The sequence below is a fragment of the Histoplasma capsulatum genome, genomic scaffold (assembly GCF_000149585.1).
Source record: "Histoplasma capsulatum NAm1 scaffold_2 genomic scaffold, whole genome shotgun sequence".
Taxonomy (NCBI): Eukaryota; Fungi; Ascomycota; class Eurotiomycetes; order Onygenales; family Ajellomycetaceae; genus Histoplasma; species Histoplasma mississippiense.
Window position 1 is genome coordinate 364,594 of NW_001813981.1, and position 16,176 is coordinate 380,769.

Here is a 16,176-nt window from a genome sequence, read left to right on the forward strand (position 1 = left end):
CAGCCATGAAGATGAAAGATAGAAAAGAAGAAAATGCAAAACAAATGCTAAGAAATGAAAATACAGAAGTAAAGTTTCAGCCGGACACGGGAACTTGCATTGGTGGTGCCACATAATTACCTGTACTGCAGCAAGCCATGGCGCTACCCTCTTGGTCTGCCCCACCTTGCATACATCACTGTTGCTTGAGAATGGTGCATAACCCGCATGCTGCGTGCCTTTTGACTTGCTTCAACCTGTTAACCAATGGGCCTCCCAACGTCATGAAATTTAGTTGTTGGGCCACCCATGCTTTGATATTCGCAGCTAAACCCTGGGATTTCATGTCGAATGGTTGCAGTTGATTGACTCCTCCCTTATGAGGACGACCTCCTATTTTTTTTTTTTTTTTGGTGAACATCATGTCCTTATGAACCATTTGAACTCCTTTACGGAAAAGCTTTTGATAGAAAGATGGGACGATGGGACAAGCAACGATGTGTAGTCTATCATATTGTAAGCTTATTTTTTAGAAACCGCCAGAAATACAAACGCAAGGAGAGCCGAACATGGTATTGTTAGCCCTACACTGACAAATTACACTCCCCAATCACGAAAGCTTCAATTGCGCCGGCCCCGTCAACGGCCAGTCAACCCTCGTGGAAAATACCTCAGTTTCGGCATTATATTCGTACCGAGAGCCCCCACCACCCTCCATGGTAAATTCGGCTGCCTTCCCGTCATGACCAAGCACGGAGATAGACGCAATTTTCAACTGGCCAATGGCTTTGGGGTCGAACTTGCCCTCCATTTTGAATTGCCCTTTGTTATACGAAAATTTGATCTCCATTGTATGCTTCTGTTCTAGAGATTCACCATCGTCAAGGTATAGGCTTCCAGTAGCATCGCCATCAAGACCCGGCGCAATGATGATGTTAAAGGGTTGCTCACGGAGGGTTTTAGTTGTGTTGGCACTATTAGCTCTGAGCGGGACGATGTTTCCACCGCGGATATGGAGAGGGATGTGGGTGAAATCAACATCGTTGAGAGTGACGGATTTGCCTTCGCCGCGGACCGGTTTGCCAGTGTAGTAATCATAGAAGATATCGTCTGGCAGATAGATGTCTACGCTCGTGTAATTCTCTTCCGTCACCGGGCTTACTAGGATGGCGTCTCCGTAGAAAAATTGAAGGTCGATCGCGAAGGTATTTGGGTCCTTAGGATAAAGGTAGAATAGCGGATTAAGGAGAGGTTCACCGGTCCTTGCCTGCCGGTTGAATGCCGTGTAAATGTAGTCGAGCAGCTTGTATCTGATTTCGATCGCTTTCCGTGCGGCTTCTGCGACCAATTTCCATCGGTAGAATTCTTGGGATTCAGAGTCGATGCCGTTATGGTTGCGGTAGAACGGGCTGAATGCACCAAGCATCGCCCATCTGGAGCAAAGTTGCTCAGTTGTATTACCTAATTGCGGTAGTTAGTTAGTGAACGATATCACCCAGACTTATTATCCATTCTACCTCCAAAGCCACAAACATCACTCCCCGTCATCGGTATTTGGAAGATGGATGCAAAAGCAAGCATCTGCCCAATTGATGTCCTGTACTTTTCCCAGGTACTCAGATTATCGCCGAGCCTGTTCTCAAAATTTTTGTCAGAAATGCTGACAAAAGCTACTCGGTAGTAGTTTTCTATTTTTGATTAATCAACCTCCCTCTTATGGTAGGATCACTATGGGACTTCACCAAATTGATAAAAAAGGGGATCCGCCCTCACCATTTGCCAACATGCTTTCCGGCACCTGCAAACGTACTACGCGTAATAACCAACGGCCTCACGGACGGTCGTCTCCTGAGCATTGCAGTCCGAGATACCCGGCTCATCACTGCAATGGTAGTTAATCGCCGATCCAAAAGGTTGTAAATCGGATAGATGGCTTGAAAAGAAAGGCTTACTGCTTCCGAAAATGTTATGTACATCGTACTCAACCCATCCATTTGCATGGACTATATCGGTGTCCACCGTTTTGTTGCTGATAGACCCTACTTGATTATTGATCTTATACGGCGGGTCTATCAGCATGCGGTTTGGCAGGCCCATTTTATGGCCGTGTTCACCGGCTCTCTTGGCATCACTATGGAGTGGCTGGAAGGTTGATGGAAGTCCTGGAATGGGTCGCGGATTCGGTCGCACCGTAGGCGGTTCAGGAGGGAACTTGTTATCTATGGCGAACTTTTCTGGATCCTCACAAGGATAGGAACAGAAATTCGCAGGCTCATTCATGTCAATCCATAAGCCGTCAATATCTACACCTGTTTGCTCGTCGAAAAATTGGGCAAATTCGTTCACCCAGTAGTTTTCCGTGTTTGGATGGAACCAGTCAGGGAAAGCCGTCACACCAGGCCATACGACACCTGCTCACATTAGAAAAGAGTCGGATATGATTTCGATATTTGACGCATACCTTTGTATATTGAACCATCAGCTTTTTTCAAAAAGATACCCTGCTCAGCACCCCTGTTGAATGCCCCATTATCAGAATAGGCCACGGCCGGATCAACCATTACAATATAATGTTGGTCACGCTCGTGTAAGTAGTCCACGAGTTCCCGAACTTTCTTTATCGGAAACCGCTTGGGATCTAGGGTAAAAACCTTCCGACGATCCATATAGTCAATGTCTGTCCACATTGTCTCAAGGGGAATATTCGCTTGGCTGTAGTTGTAGACCACCTCGGCGACATCAAAAATATCCCGATACCCATAGCGGCATTGATGAAACTAATTCCACGTTAATCGTGCGTTTTTCAAGGGAAATCAAATAACACTGGGATCTCATGGAATCCTACCCCGAATCCCCAGTACGGCATCATGGTCGGCAATCCCACCACCTGAGCGTATTGAGACGCGACTTCTTTGGGGGTCGGCCCCGCGAAGAAGTAAAGGTCAATGATCCCACCTGGTTGGTGTAAGTCAAAAAACAATCCCCACCTAGCCGGCGTTGCCGCGTCACTAACCTAAAGAATTATATTCTAGATATTGGCCACCCTTCTCAGTTCTGTTGACCTTGACATCCATTCCGTTTGAGTTAAGGAGGAATACACCATGAGTACCGGATTCACCTCTGTGATCTATGTAGACGGGGTGGTCACCATACAGGTTGGTCCCTAGAGGGATTCCGTATGCATCGCGATTCCACAGAGTTGCAGTATAGTTCGTGGTATTTAGACGGAAGGGATTGGTGTGTTCGCCCATGCCATAGAGATTTGGGTTTGTCGGTAGTGAAGTACGGAAATTCAAATATTGCGATTGAAAGACGAGATTGGTCCCTGCTGTGTCGAAGAGAACCTCGCCATTACCTCTTCGTGACACAGAAAAGGAAAAAGGGGCTTCCACGTAAGAAAACTTCAGTAAAGATTTGTGGTCTCCCCGTTCAAGATGTGGGCGAGGAAACACCGCCTCCGGAACCTGGTAAATATCCTCATCAGGGTCATAAATTTTCACATGAAGTCGTGAATCTGCCATTCAAATACAAGTCGGTCAGCAGTTACTAACAATTATTGAGATAAGCAAACACCATGACCCTTACCGGTTTCATATTCGACTCGAAGCCTCAATTCCTTCAAGTCTTGGCCGTAGGTATTACATGGCTGCCCCGCGAGTTGCAAGTCCGCAATGAGAATGTTCTCTAATTCATGGACATTCGAAGCTTTGTATCCAGGACATTTATCGATTGGAAGTGGATACTGTGGAAGCCGACAAGTGGCGCCCACAAGGCTAGGAAGAAGCAAAAAAGCGGGCTTCATGTTTGTAAAATTGAGGCCTGGTCAGCTTTTCATCAATGAACGTCTCGGGCAGCCGGATCAAATTTATAGATAAAGCTTCAGCTCCCCATAATTTTCTATACCGACCAAAACCCTGGCATGGAGATACGCAGGAAAGCCTGTAGAGTACAACAGTAACATCCTACGGAGATTTGCATGCAGATTGCTCAGTGGTTCAATTATAGGGAGGCGCATCTGCTATTCTCGACGTATTTCGGGGAGGCTGGAGGGCCCGAGATTCGGTAGGTTAGTGACATCTCTCCTTGACGTATGCCGGCCCATTTCTTGACTTTTCGCTATGCTTGCTAACTCACTAATACCCTGGCGTTTATTCATCTTGTCATAGCGAATTTTTGCTTTTCTTGTTGATTAGGTTCTTGTTGTTGCAAATGAAGCTTCCTCCGGGAGTAGAAATCCGGCTAAAACCCGACACTAACACTCAGACCAGAGCACTTGCAATCCTCCAGCCTGTCTGAGATCGGTTGACCCTCTTCATCGCCTAGCATCGCTGGTCCGTTTCGCTTCGAGATAGGAAAGTGGAAAAGCATTGTTAGATATTATGACCATTTTCAAGGAGGTAAACAAATTGTAATCCGAAACAGTACGGAAAATGAAGTCTGCGCAATCCCTTACTCCTTTTCTATCATTCCAGAAAGGCCCTGGTATGTCTGATATGCACTTGGAAGAATTGGCGACAGAGGAAGGTTCCCAACAAAGAGAAAGATGTAGATAAGATTTTGAAGCTAGATAATGGAAGAGGGGATAGGTTTTTCATCCGAATGATAGCCTGCTTAGCTTGGCACGTCGATCCGTTTCTCTTCTGGATCAATGCCTTTGCTTCGTTTGAATATAGCATTCAGCTATGAGTGAACTTGGCGGCCCAAATTGTTCAGGCTAGGAATTCCTGAGAGTAGCTCGGCGCGAAGTTACGGATATATAGACTGAAGGCATTGTTGACGAAGCGGCCTTGGAGGAACAATGGTGAATTAGATTGACAGCTTTGTCATTAAATAATGGATACAACTAGTTCGTCGAGGATTGGAATGCGCTGCTGGCTTATGTATGCGAATCGAGCTTCCTGGGTTTTCCCAAGGTTAATTTTGTCGGGAGGTTGGTTATAAGAGCCGCAAAAATTTCCACCCACAAACATGTAGGGTAATCGATTGACGGGAGGTCAAGAAGCCCACTTACATTATGGAAGTCTGATAAATATACAATTCTATCTGGTTCTCCCTGCGGATTTTGACTCCACCTTATAAACACCCCATTGTCCCCTATTTACTATGACGCCGGCCCAATGCTTGAACTCTTCAGAAGCTAGCAAAAAGACATGCAGTATGTAGAAGAATATAGATGCTCGGCCTAAAACAGAGCCTCTTACTGCGCAGAAACAGAGATTTCTGCTTCTATTTCACAATTGCCTCAAGCACATCCCGCTCCTCGATATTGTAAACCTCCTCAATCTGCACTCCATCATCTGCTTGAGCACAATTGTCAACAGCCCTCATCATCCCAATCTCATTAACCTGACTGACAAATGCATTCACAAATCTCTCTGCAACCTCCATCATAGTAACATCTCCAGTCTTCCCATCAAATCTCACTCCACAACCCACCATACTTGTTGCCTCTCTTCCCTCCAATCCGCATGCAACAATTTGGCGGAAAAACCACATTGGCTCCTCTGTCACATTCAACCCAACACCATAACTACTGATATTACGGCGCAGGTGTACGCCTACTGCAGCAATCTTTTTGGACGGCAACTTGGGTCCCGATGGTGATCTTGGTTGTGACGTACACACCCAAACCCCAGGATTCATCTGGCTCAGCTCAGCCCCCTGTACCCCATAACTGGCTAAAACATCCAGGACACTCCTCTCTAGTAATTGTATATGCTGCCGTGGGCCCAGGCGTAGTCGCTGCAAATCAAGGATTGTGTATATAACTAGCTGGCCGGGGCCGTGGTAAGTAGTTTGGCCACCGCGGAGGGTTGGGTGGAATTCTGCACAGGCGGGAAGGCTTGCAGCAGGGGTTAGGAGGTGGCGAATGGGGTGGAGGGGTTTGGGTAGATTGGCATTGAGAGCTTGGTGAGGATTGGTTGATGTTGCACCTGTGGGAGAGGTGGAAGAAGGTAGGTGACGGCGGCCGGTTGTATAGACAGGGAAAGGGGTGAATGTTAGGATTGTTGGGTCTGGAGGGGGCTGTGGGGAGGTAACATGGAGCTTTTTGTAGGCTAGGAGGCGAGAGACAAGGATCTGTTGGAGGTGGGAGGCGTGCGCGAAGGGGATCAGATTGGGGATGTGGAGATGGGCGAGGCGCATGATACGGTGGAAGATGAAGGAGAGGAGAAGTGACGAGGAGCGCAGAATGAGGATGCTTCTGCTCTTGTTGAGAATTTTCTGTAATAGGATTCATTGACAATGGGTACGAGATATCAATTCAGATATATGTCTCATGGTGTATAAATACAAATAGATTGCAGCGTCTCAATTCCCGTATTTCTCTCTCCTCTATCCCTCCGTTTGACGATCTTACGAGCAGTGCGGCAAAGCTGCTGTGTTGGATAATAGTGCGGCCGAGCCGTCGCGCCAAGCCGCCGCTTGGCTAATCTTCTTTCTGGCGGGTTAGAAGTTTCGCTTTCATGTTCTGAGGCCATCGTCGAGGCGCTCCAAGGTTTCTCGAAACTGCTTGGTGATGATATATTGCCCCGGTTGGCCTTGACGAACCAGTCCTATTCGAAGCAATGAAGAGGGACCAAGCTCTGGAAGTGGACTCCAGGAAGAAAAGCCGAGACAGCCTTAATTCGTTTGGATGGTGCTGAGGATGAACTACCAACTCGCAGGCAGATCTATATATGTGTCGGCATATTTATCGTATACGAAAGCATCACTATCATGACATACCTTTACCTGAATTTTGTGAAGTCCTACTGTTTTTGTCAGCTTCCAGTTCCCGAAAATAACCGATGGATCATGGTACAATTTGTTATCCCCAACCAACCCCAATTCACACAGCCAAAAAGAGAGCATTCTCGTATCTGGGCATTAGCTCTCAGTCTTCGTGGAGTTATTTGATATCAGATGATTTCACGTTATACACAATATAATCATGGACACTTCACCAAGGATCTCAGTTCATGAATTCCATGAACCAAGTCAAGCTCAATTACCTTCAAGAGCAACGGCCTCAGCTGAGCATTTTACTCCCAAATATGTGCTATGTGTGGACAGATGGATGTCAGGCAAGGAGGTGTTGGCACAAATGCGAAAATTGCGGGTATGATGTACGGTGTGATTCTTTCTCGCTGTCCTGCCATTTTGCTGACAAGATAGAGATGATGCTCGCGTCAACCTTAATATAAGGGAACGCTCTCGAAAAATCGTCTACGATATTCAGCCAGCTTTTCAGACATGGCAAATCCATCCCTTCTCCTGTTTCCACCCCCCTTACTAACGAGAATCCGTAGACACAGGCCTTCCTGTCCTACGGTTTAATATAGCTATCCAGATTGTCGGATCTTTGAGGAGATGTTCAACCAATTGTGGCCGTGGGGCTGAAGTTGAAAAATGTTTACGGCCCTCGTGTACGATTAGCGACTCATCCCACTTTCAAGTAACTTATAGAGGAAAATTGGCTGGAGCTTTTTTTTCCTATCTTTTACTATCGAGCGTGCCTCCGAGCCAGTATCTGTGGACTGCGACTAGCCCAGGAAGATGGGAGTACTGAGGAAGTCGCATACGCGCAGGCAATCAAAGCGAGTATCGAAGAAGCACAGCGAGCACATGAGAAAATTTCAATCACACTCATACATCTGCATATTCTTCTCGACGGACATATTGCAACAAAAACAAGATCTTCTGGTTTTGTCATATCCCCAAATCTACGCCCCCCCAATGGGACTAGGATGAAGACGGAGATGAAAGTACCGAACTGGAACGTACTCTCGCTGCGTCGATTCGAAGGTATGCTGGGGAGCAATTTCGTGGTGAAAAGGAGCTGGAGGCGTTCACGGAATAGACTCTATGAAAGACATAAATGACATCTCTGTTCCAAAAGAGGTACAGGAAATGCAGCCTGAGAAGTAACTCAGCACTGAGGACCTACGAACCCGCGTAAGGAGATTGAAGACAGCTTGAAGACAAAGGAAATGGATGTTAAATCCACATGATATAGCTGGCTTTGTACTATCTTTTATCTTACTCCATCTACTCCTGGTGATTCTTGTACTGTGCATACACAGTGCATGATATTCCCATGGGCCCTCCCAACCACAACATTTTTATTTTTATCATTTTTATTCATCTCTCTTAAGATTTCACTACCAATAGTTGATCATGATTACATCACGTCAATCATCTGGTTTCTTTTGTTTTTTCTGGCAGCTTACATACTCCGTAAATTGAAGCCAGATTGAAATTATTTCTCATATCTGGTGTGTGGATTCACAGGATGGGGGTTAGTCATGGGCCTGCATATGCATTTCGGATCATGAGATGCAGCGGATTTGATCAAACAAGCCTGTCATCTGTGATATATTAACCCACCCGTTGAAAATAAACAGGATTTTTCCGATGTCGCTGTATACAATACCCTGTTTTCCAGTACTTGCTCTACCTGCAATGCCTGCAGATGCCTCATGTGGCCCCTTAACCTGCATGCACTGGGCAGAGATCCACATCACGGGTTATCTCCGCCGTCCTCCCACCTGCCTCAAAACCACAACGCGCACGATGCAGACATGTGACGCTATATGAATAGATGGCGAGTCCATCTCGAGCCCGACATGGACATCGAGTAGTCCGATTCTTCTCACTCATCTTCTCCTCTACGTCTGTTGATATCCAAACGTTCCATCGCCCACCATAGCTCTCAGAACCAACATCAACACTGTGCCCCATATTCTCTCTGCCCCGACACAGCAGCTAGCCAGGAGCAGAAGCGACGTCACATCCACCATGCGCACAGGCAGTACCAGCAGCATCACCGGTGCCATCATAACAGCCGTGGCGACGGCAGCGCTGATAAGCAATGTGAGCGGAGTCTGGACCTGTCCCAGTGAACGTGAGCCCTTCTGTTGTGGTAAATATTCGAACGTTGACGAGGACCCGATGGCCGTTATTGGGATTGAGTGTATGCATTTTTCCATCCCTGTCCGTCGTCTCTGTGTCTTTCTGTATGGAGAGTTATATGATCTCTCCCCCTCCCCCTCTCCTTTATTGTTATCGCGTCTGGTGACATGATGCGGTTTATTGGTGGTATAACAACCATGGGGGAATGCTTCTCCCGTTCCCTTTTTGTTCGCGCTCTAAAGCGAGGATTAGGTCCTGGCTGACAGAATATCTTCCCGGGAACAATTCAATATATATAGGCGTCAATGCACCTAGAAATGATAATTGTACCGACGGCGTTCCTGTTCAATGCTGCAAGCCGATGGTAGGCGTAGTTTTCTCACCCTTTTATCTATAATGTCAACATAGAAACATGCTTGCGTTCTTGCCCGGATATGTATATTGATTGATTTCATTTATTTTTAACTTTCCAAACCCCTTTTCTTAACTAATATTTGCCGTCCGTGTCACATTTCTAACAGCCATATGCGTCATTATTTTTCCCACCCCGAACTAGAAGCCGGAATCACCAAAGGATCCCAAGTCACACCCGAATCCGAGGGCGCATTATTACTGCGATAGCAAGGCTGTTGGATATGGTTCGCGTTTCTGGGAGTAATTTGGAATTGGAGGGCCGAGAAGATGGATTCAGAAGCAAAGGGAGCAAGGAAGGGTTGTGATATGTATTGTCTACAACGAAGGAAGCAAATGGATGATGTCTGAATGGGTGGTGATATGAGTTTGCGACTAGTATATTGTGTGCGATATGTGATATTTTATTGGAAAAGGGTAATGGTGATGGCGAGATGGACCTGGCAGAAATCAAGCGGAAGCAAAACTTTTGTCGTTGTGTAGATTATCGGATATCTATTACAATGGTGGCTAAGTTAACGAACTGCCACTGCTGCTGTTTTTATTTACATCATAAAAAAAACTGAAATGAAATGACGTATCTCGAGATAAGTGTTGAGAAATGGTTAAAAGATATGAGCACAGGGAGAAGAATAATACCAAGTATCATGCGTCTAATCTTCAGTGTGGATATCTGTAAAGGACCATGGATTTATCACCCAGTGCCGCGACTCCGAGGGGAATGGCATTGGTATCTATGTTATGAAGAAAGCATGTTGATACGGTTTTACCGGAAGATAGCCAGGGTACTTGGATACGCACATCGTATGAAAAAAGCAATATGGAAAAGATGAGGAATATTCGATGAGTGTGCGGTTGGGAGACACCGAACAGCAAGAAACCTATCACAAAATTGGGTTCTTTTTCGTTAGTTCCCCAACTTTTTTTAATTTGAAAATTTTATTCTATTTTTTTTTTTTTTTTTTATCTTATACGTTTTATTCTTTCTTTCGGTCTAGGAATTCTCAGAACTTTTCTCCCTGTAATGACCTTTTGCTTGTGAACTGCAAGGAAGTCGGTGAAGTGTTTGGGGGGGGGAAGACCAAGACATTTGTGACAGATGTAGAAAGCAGCGTGAAACGGGGGAGCAGTTCATGAAAAACGAAGAAGCCATCATCGTAGTTCATAGCGGTCGGCGCGGGCAGTTAAAGCATCTCCAGAACACATACTCTGTACAGATCTGTAAAAAGGAGTATTTAAGGGTATTTAGTTCTCCCCTCTCTGGATCCTCGAACTTCGCCTCTCCACCAATCTCCGCTTGATCTTCATCAGCGGTCCCATTTCCCACCGCGAGCCTTATCTCACGGCGCAGTAACATCCCACAATTCTTCCGCATTACGCCGAAAGAGCCTCTCCGCCATGTCCGGGCCCGCCTCCGCACACCACCCCAGACAGGCCTCAGTAAACGGGGCGATATCGACGCCCTCAAAGCGGGTATGCGGCCAATCCGTCGCAAAGACTAACCGCTCCCGACCAGCGCGCATCAGCTCGCGCACCATCGCGCCCACGTCGTGGAATTGCGGGTCAGCGCTGAGCCGGTACGGCCCGGATATCTTGACGTAAGTGCTGCCCTTCTCCAGCAGGGAGATGAGGGCGGGAAAGCCAACCAGGTCGTACGGATTCAATGGCGACGACGACGGCGATGACGGCGACGAGGAGCGCGGGGGTAGTTTCGGGTTTGCAATGTGGTCCAGACACACCTTGACGCCCAGGGAGGGCACGATGGTCGCGAGGTCCGGCATAGTCTCCATGCGTATATAAAGCTCCAGCACCCAGCCGTAGTCGCGGATGAGATCCGCATACTCGTGGAGCATGCGCGCCAGTTCCCCTGCGTCCAGCTCTTGCGGAACGGAGACAAGATTCAGCCTCACTCCTCTGACGCCGAGCTGGTGCCAGGTTGACAGAACGCTGTCACTGCCGCGGTGGCCGGGCTCTTCATCGATGGTGGCGGCGTCGAAGCATACGACGCCGCGAGCACGCCTGGGCCCCAATTGCCGGAGGCTGTCGAGTAGACAGGAATTGTCGTAGCCGTAGATGGAAGGCTGGATGAGGACGACGTTGTGTATGCCTGTGGTCCTCGTGAAGGCAAGGGCATCGGAGAGGGTGTGCGGCTTGCTGGGCTGGTAGTTGGCGGTGGTGGAGAGAGGATAGCGCGAGGGTTCTTCTACGACATGTATGTGGCTGTCCCAGGAGTTTGCGGGGAGTCTTTGGGACAGAGGAGCATCCGAGCCTCCTTTCGTTGATCTGTGTTTGAGATTGTTACTCTGGCGAAGATTGCTGCCCATGATTCTCGGGGCTCTGGGTTGAATTCGAAGTGGGGGAAGGAGAGGAGCGGCATGCCATAAAGGCTGTATAGTTGTCAAGGCGGTTGGTCTCGTAACAAAGGGCTGCAAACCCGAGGCTTTTGTGCGACTCGGCTGGGAAAGCTCTCAAGAGTGCGACGGAGATGGTCCCGGTGTTTTAGAATGTCCCATGTGAACAGGTTTAACTACTTCATGCTATTAGTAACAAAATCTAGTGGTTATGGCGTAGGTTGTTATACAACGAGTATCCCAGCAGCAGTGGGCCCCATGGAGGAGGTCCCTCCAGGGATTGCCGAAAGAAAAGAACACGAGCCAAATGAGCAGTTCTGGTTATCAGTTGAAAGGTGATATGGTTCCATGAATATCTAAACAGCTTAACTGTATGGGGTTCTCTTTATGGAGATATATATTTTTAACGATTCTTTGAGCCCGTGGCAAACGCTTCACATTATCTAGAGCAATCAAGCGAAACTGGAGTGAACAAATAAATGGCACAACGCAATAGTTGCTTTATTGAAGGACCAATAAATCTACATACTGAGGTGAATCAATTGAGTAGCGAATTTCCATCATATATAACATTTACTTTACGTGCCACCAACGAATGTACAGAACATAACTTTAACCTCCAACTCCTGACAACGCAAACTTTTCAAAACAAAAAACATCTGGAGAGGAGAAAAAAAAATCCCCACACACACAAAAAAGGAAAGAATAAACCAAACAAAACAGCAAAAAAAAAAAAAAAAAAAAAAAAAAAAAAAGGCTAAGAAAAAGTGAAAATATAAATCACATGGCCTCTCCCTCTCCCCATCCCATCTCGAACTTCCCACCCATAGTAGTCGACAACGGCTCCACATACGAAAAGGCCTCGAACAGCTCCGGCGCAATCTCGTACATCCCTTCCTGCTTCAGCGAATCGGGTATCGCCAACGACGGATCCGGATCCGTCAACATGGCGTTGCCGTCATCCTCACGCTGTTTCGCCAGCGGGGGAGGCGTGAAGCTGAACGCGCCATGTGGTGGGACAGTGTAAAGAAGCGGGGACTGAGTCGTCTGTATTGTGGATGGGGATGAGGACGACGCAGTGAGCTGGTCGCTGTGGGGTCTGGAGACGTCTGCTGCTTTGCGGACAAGCGAGATATGTTGGGTGTCACGGTTCGAAGAGTCGCGGATATCGATGCCGAGTTTTGCGAGTTCTTGTTCAATGAGGTTGAGGGCGGTTTTTATCACTTAGTGGTGGGGGTGGTGGAGGGGGGGGGGGTTTGTTTAGTATGATTTCAGAGACCCGAGTTCCAGAATTTTAGGTTTCTCCCACATCGTACGGGGATGTACTCACCAGGATTAGTTATTGTAACGCGATTTAAGGCAGCCACGCAGAATCTCAATTTATCCAGTGTCTGCGGGGAGGCGTATCTCAACGCCTGGATTTCGAGCAGGAATATTGATGCGGCGGTGTAGACGCTGTAGGCCATGGATAAGAGGACATGTCCGTCTCCGAATGTGCGCCGGTAGAGATCGTAGAGGGCGAGTATGGATGTAGCGGACGATACGCATTGGACCAGCGGTTTCCCATTGTGAGTTTCTTCGGCAGCGCCCCGAAATGGCCTGGAACACAGGGCTGGCCTGTGGAGGAGAATATTCGTCGTGTGATAGATGCAGCTAGAACAAAGTATGAGTTACGGGCATTCTCTGGTGCCTTTTTTTTTTGTTTTTTTTTTTTTTTTTTTGAATGGATTGAAAACATGTTAAGAAAACACATACTTTAGAGTAACAATATGGCTTGGCGGAGAGTAGGGCGGGAGGTTGTCAATGATGAGTTTTAGAAAAACGGGAAGCTCATCCCACCACCTTTCGAGACTGCTACTTTGTTGAACGAGGCAGGTCTGGAATTCAGCTTCTGTGCTTTTTCGGACCGGGTCGTATATGTGGATTATAATCTGGTTGAGGATTTCCGTTAAGGAGCACATCTTCATGAAGCACGAGGTTGCATGGGACTGTGTTGGTGGATAGTGTGTGCCCTCGGGGAAAACGACACCGTGAGGCGTCCAAATCTCAATTTCAGCCGTGTCATCCACTGTCAATATTTGCATCATCAGTTGCTTGAAAAAAATATAAATAAATAAAATAAATAAAAAAAGAGAGAAAATCCTCATATGAAAACCAGGAGGGGTTACTGACACAATATCCGCGGGGGGCTGACAGGAGTATCTTGAATGATAGGAGACCTGCCAAAGTAGAGAGAAACCAATTTGTCCCAAAAGTAACAAGTCCAGAACAGGCGATTGCGAATCTCGATATCCTCATCGGAGAACCGTACGCTCGAATATTTTCTGCTATCAATCGTGATGCCTAGGTCCTCAACTAACCTGAATGCCATGCCGCTGTATAGCCAAGCCTGGGTCCTGTTTCCGCGACCGCATTCTTCCGCGCTTAAAAGGAGCAGTGACTGCACAATGGGTATTTGGCCATTACCGGCCTTCAGAGAGTTGAACAAACCGAAACAGACCTTATCGAGAAACCTGTTTCCACAGTCAAGCTCTTTGATCTGGTTGGCTATTTTCGGCTCGTTCTTGCACCATCTCATTGAATGAGAAAGGATGGCATTCAACAAAATCTCAGAGAAATACGGGCCGTTCAATTTCATGTCGCCTGCAGAACAACAAATGAGCAAAAAAGGTATCCTTAATAGTGGATGGGCCGGAAACAAAAGGAAAAAAAAAAAAAAAAAAAACAACGGGTGGAATATTTCTAAGCGGGAATATACTTACGAGTAAATGCCGGCCGATAAACGAAGTTGAAAAGCGGATGCACCCAGCACCAATGCGAATCGAGTAGGTGTTGGAACGGGTCCTGGGTCAGGTCAGTATATCTTCTAATTCCCATATCGAAAAGGAAAAGAAAACCGAAATAGAAACACAATGGAATCGGTATCCTCTTACAGGGATGGTAGTCAACTGTTCAAACGCCCTCTCCCTCCACGCGTTGTTAATGAGCCGTTCTTTTCGGCTATCGAGCTCTGAAGCAACAGGAGACAACGCGTCCGTGTTCTCTCGCGCCAGACTGCTAGGCAGCTGGAACAGGCTGGTCGGGCCGTAGAGAGAGATGCGTCCATCATCTCCAACCTTCAATCCGTCAATGCCTCTAACCAAGTCTCTCGGGATATGCTGGTTGTCGTCGGCATCGCGCGCATCGCGCGCATCGCGGGGTCTGGTGTTTTCTGACGCTCTCCGCTGGGACTCCTCGATATTATTTTTCTGCTGGTGATGGAGGTGGTGTTGTTGATGCTCTGAGTTCTGTGGCCCTGTCGCGTCATCCGCATTCCCATGGCCGCCTCTTAGTTGTGCGATGGTTGCTTCGAGCTCAGCCACGCGAGCTTCAAGGGTCTTTGTATAGGACAAGGTGGGTGTTCTGCAGAAGAAGTAAAGTCAAGAAAGGAAAACACACCAACATAATTAGCAGAGGCTCTGATATTATTGGGAACAAAAGAAAAAATTACGCCAAAATTTGCTTTTTTTCTTTTTATTTTGCTTATTCCACGAGGTGACAATAATAGGGCCATAATAAACCAAATGATTGGCTTATCGGGGTGCCGTTGTTACTCTAATTATTAGCGACTCACAGGCTATAGACGCAGGTTTCTCCACGTGCGGTACATCGCGAGCATGAGGGGTTGGCTCCGTTGCATTTGACCTAAAGACAAATCGGTATTGCCCCACGTTTAGGGCAGATAAGCTGTGTCAACAGCGACTTGTCTCGAAAACAAGCAATCAACAACGACGATCCCGGCGTCGAGTGGAACCGTAAGCAGGCAAAAGGCGGGCCTAGACGGGGGACAAAGCATGACTACAGCCACCATACCTTGCGTTTTCGACATGCTTCACAGGAGAAAGCACTCTTCCTGGTCACACCAGGCTTGCCAGTGTTTTCAGGCATCGGTTGGCGGATAATTGAGAAGACGAGGGGGCATAGGAGAAAGGGAGGGAGTGATGTTTGCGAAAAGCAGCTTATCTCGAAAGCTGCCCTGGAGGGTTTTGCCTGGAGTTGGGGTTGACCAGAACGGGATAGTTGCGGCAGGCGGCGTCAAACCTTGAGAGCAATGGATGAATTGCTTTGAGCATTGGGGTTTTACGGCAGCCTATAGTGACAAATGTGTCAAATGGGTTTTTTTGATGTTTTGTAGGAAGGATAACGTTGTTGTCAATTACTAAACCATCTATGTTGGGGGGGCACGTGATAGGGTAGCCGTCCTAACATGTTTTCCACTGTAATTACCTAATTCCACTTACATACACTGATAGAAATTTATACTAGAAAGCAATACACCTTGGATTCTCTAAGTACTGTACAGAATACATTTTAAAACAGTGAATTTACATCATTGTAGATATCATCACTGAATATCATCATGAGATATTATCACTAGATATCATCGCTAGATATCATCGTGAGATATCATCATTAGATACAAGTGATAGATATCATTGTCAATATAGGTTTCCACGCTATTGTGGCTGCTGGTTGCAGTGTATAGATGATGGGTTGTGGCCAC

At 47.0% G+C, this 16,176-nt stretch overlaps 4 protein-coding genes across 4 annotated transcripts; all 4 read right to left on the reverse strand.

Moving 5' to 3' along the window:
* Positions 1 to 589: 589 nt before the first annotated feature.
* On the reverse strand, positions 590 to 3,781 carry HCAG_02211 (hypothetical protein; the record flags this gene model as incomplete). Its single annotated transcript, XM_001541990.1, has 7 exons — positions 590 to 1,440; positions 1,497 to 1,649; positions 1,803 to 2,390; positions 2,441 to 2,756; positions 2,825 to 2,934; positions 2,993 to 3,493; positions 3,565 to 3,781. 7 exons carry the CDS (start codon positions 3,779 to 3,781, stop codon positions 590 to 592), a joined length of 2,736 nt encoding a protein of 911 aa, XP_001542040.1.
* Positions 3,782 to 5,205: 1,424 nt separating this feature from the next.
* HCAG_02212 (conserved hypothetical protein) lies at positions 5,206 to 7,637 on the reverse strand (the record flags this gene model as incomplete). The annotated part of the gene is made up of 6 exons (XM_001541991.1): positions 5,206 to 6,201; positions 6,338 to 6,406; positions 6,706 to 6,728; positions 6,972 to 7,018; positions 7,257 to 7,280; positions 7,612 to 7,637. The coding sequence occupies 6 exons, from the start codon at positions 7,635 to 7,637 to the stop codon at positions 5,206 to 5,208; spliced, it is 1,185 nt and encodes a 394-aa protein (XP_001542041.1).
* Positions 7,638 to 10,434: 2,797 nt separating this feature from the next.
* On the reverse strand, positions 10,435 to 11,606 carry HCAG_02213 (conserved hypothetical protein; the record flags this gene model as incomplete). The annotated part of the gene is made up of 2 exons (XM_001541992.1): positions 10,435 to 10,501; positions 10,627 to 11,606. The coding sequence occupies 2 exons, from the start codon at positions 11,604 to 11,606 to the stop codon at positions 10,435 to 10,437; spliced, it is 1,047 nt and encodes a 348-aa protein (XP_001542042.1).
* Positions 11,607 to 12,413: 807 nt separating this feature from the next.
* Positions 12,414 to 15,560, reverse strand: HCAG_02214 (conserved hypothetical protein; the record flags this gene model as incomplete). Its single annotated transcript, XM_001541993.1, has 8 exons — positions 12,414 to 12,856; positions 12,964 to 13,286; positions 13,389 to 13,701; positions 13,806 to 14,276; positions 14,396 to 14,477; positions 14,567 to 15,035; positions 15,247 to 15,317; positions 15,486 to 15,560. 8 exons carry the CDS (start codon positions 15,558 to 15,560, stop codon positions 12,414 to 12,416), a joined length of 2,247 nt encoding a protein of 748 aa, XP_001542043.1.
* Between the last annotated feature and the right edge of the window lie 616 nt (positions 15,561 to 16,176).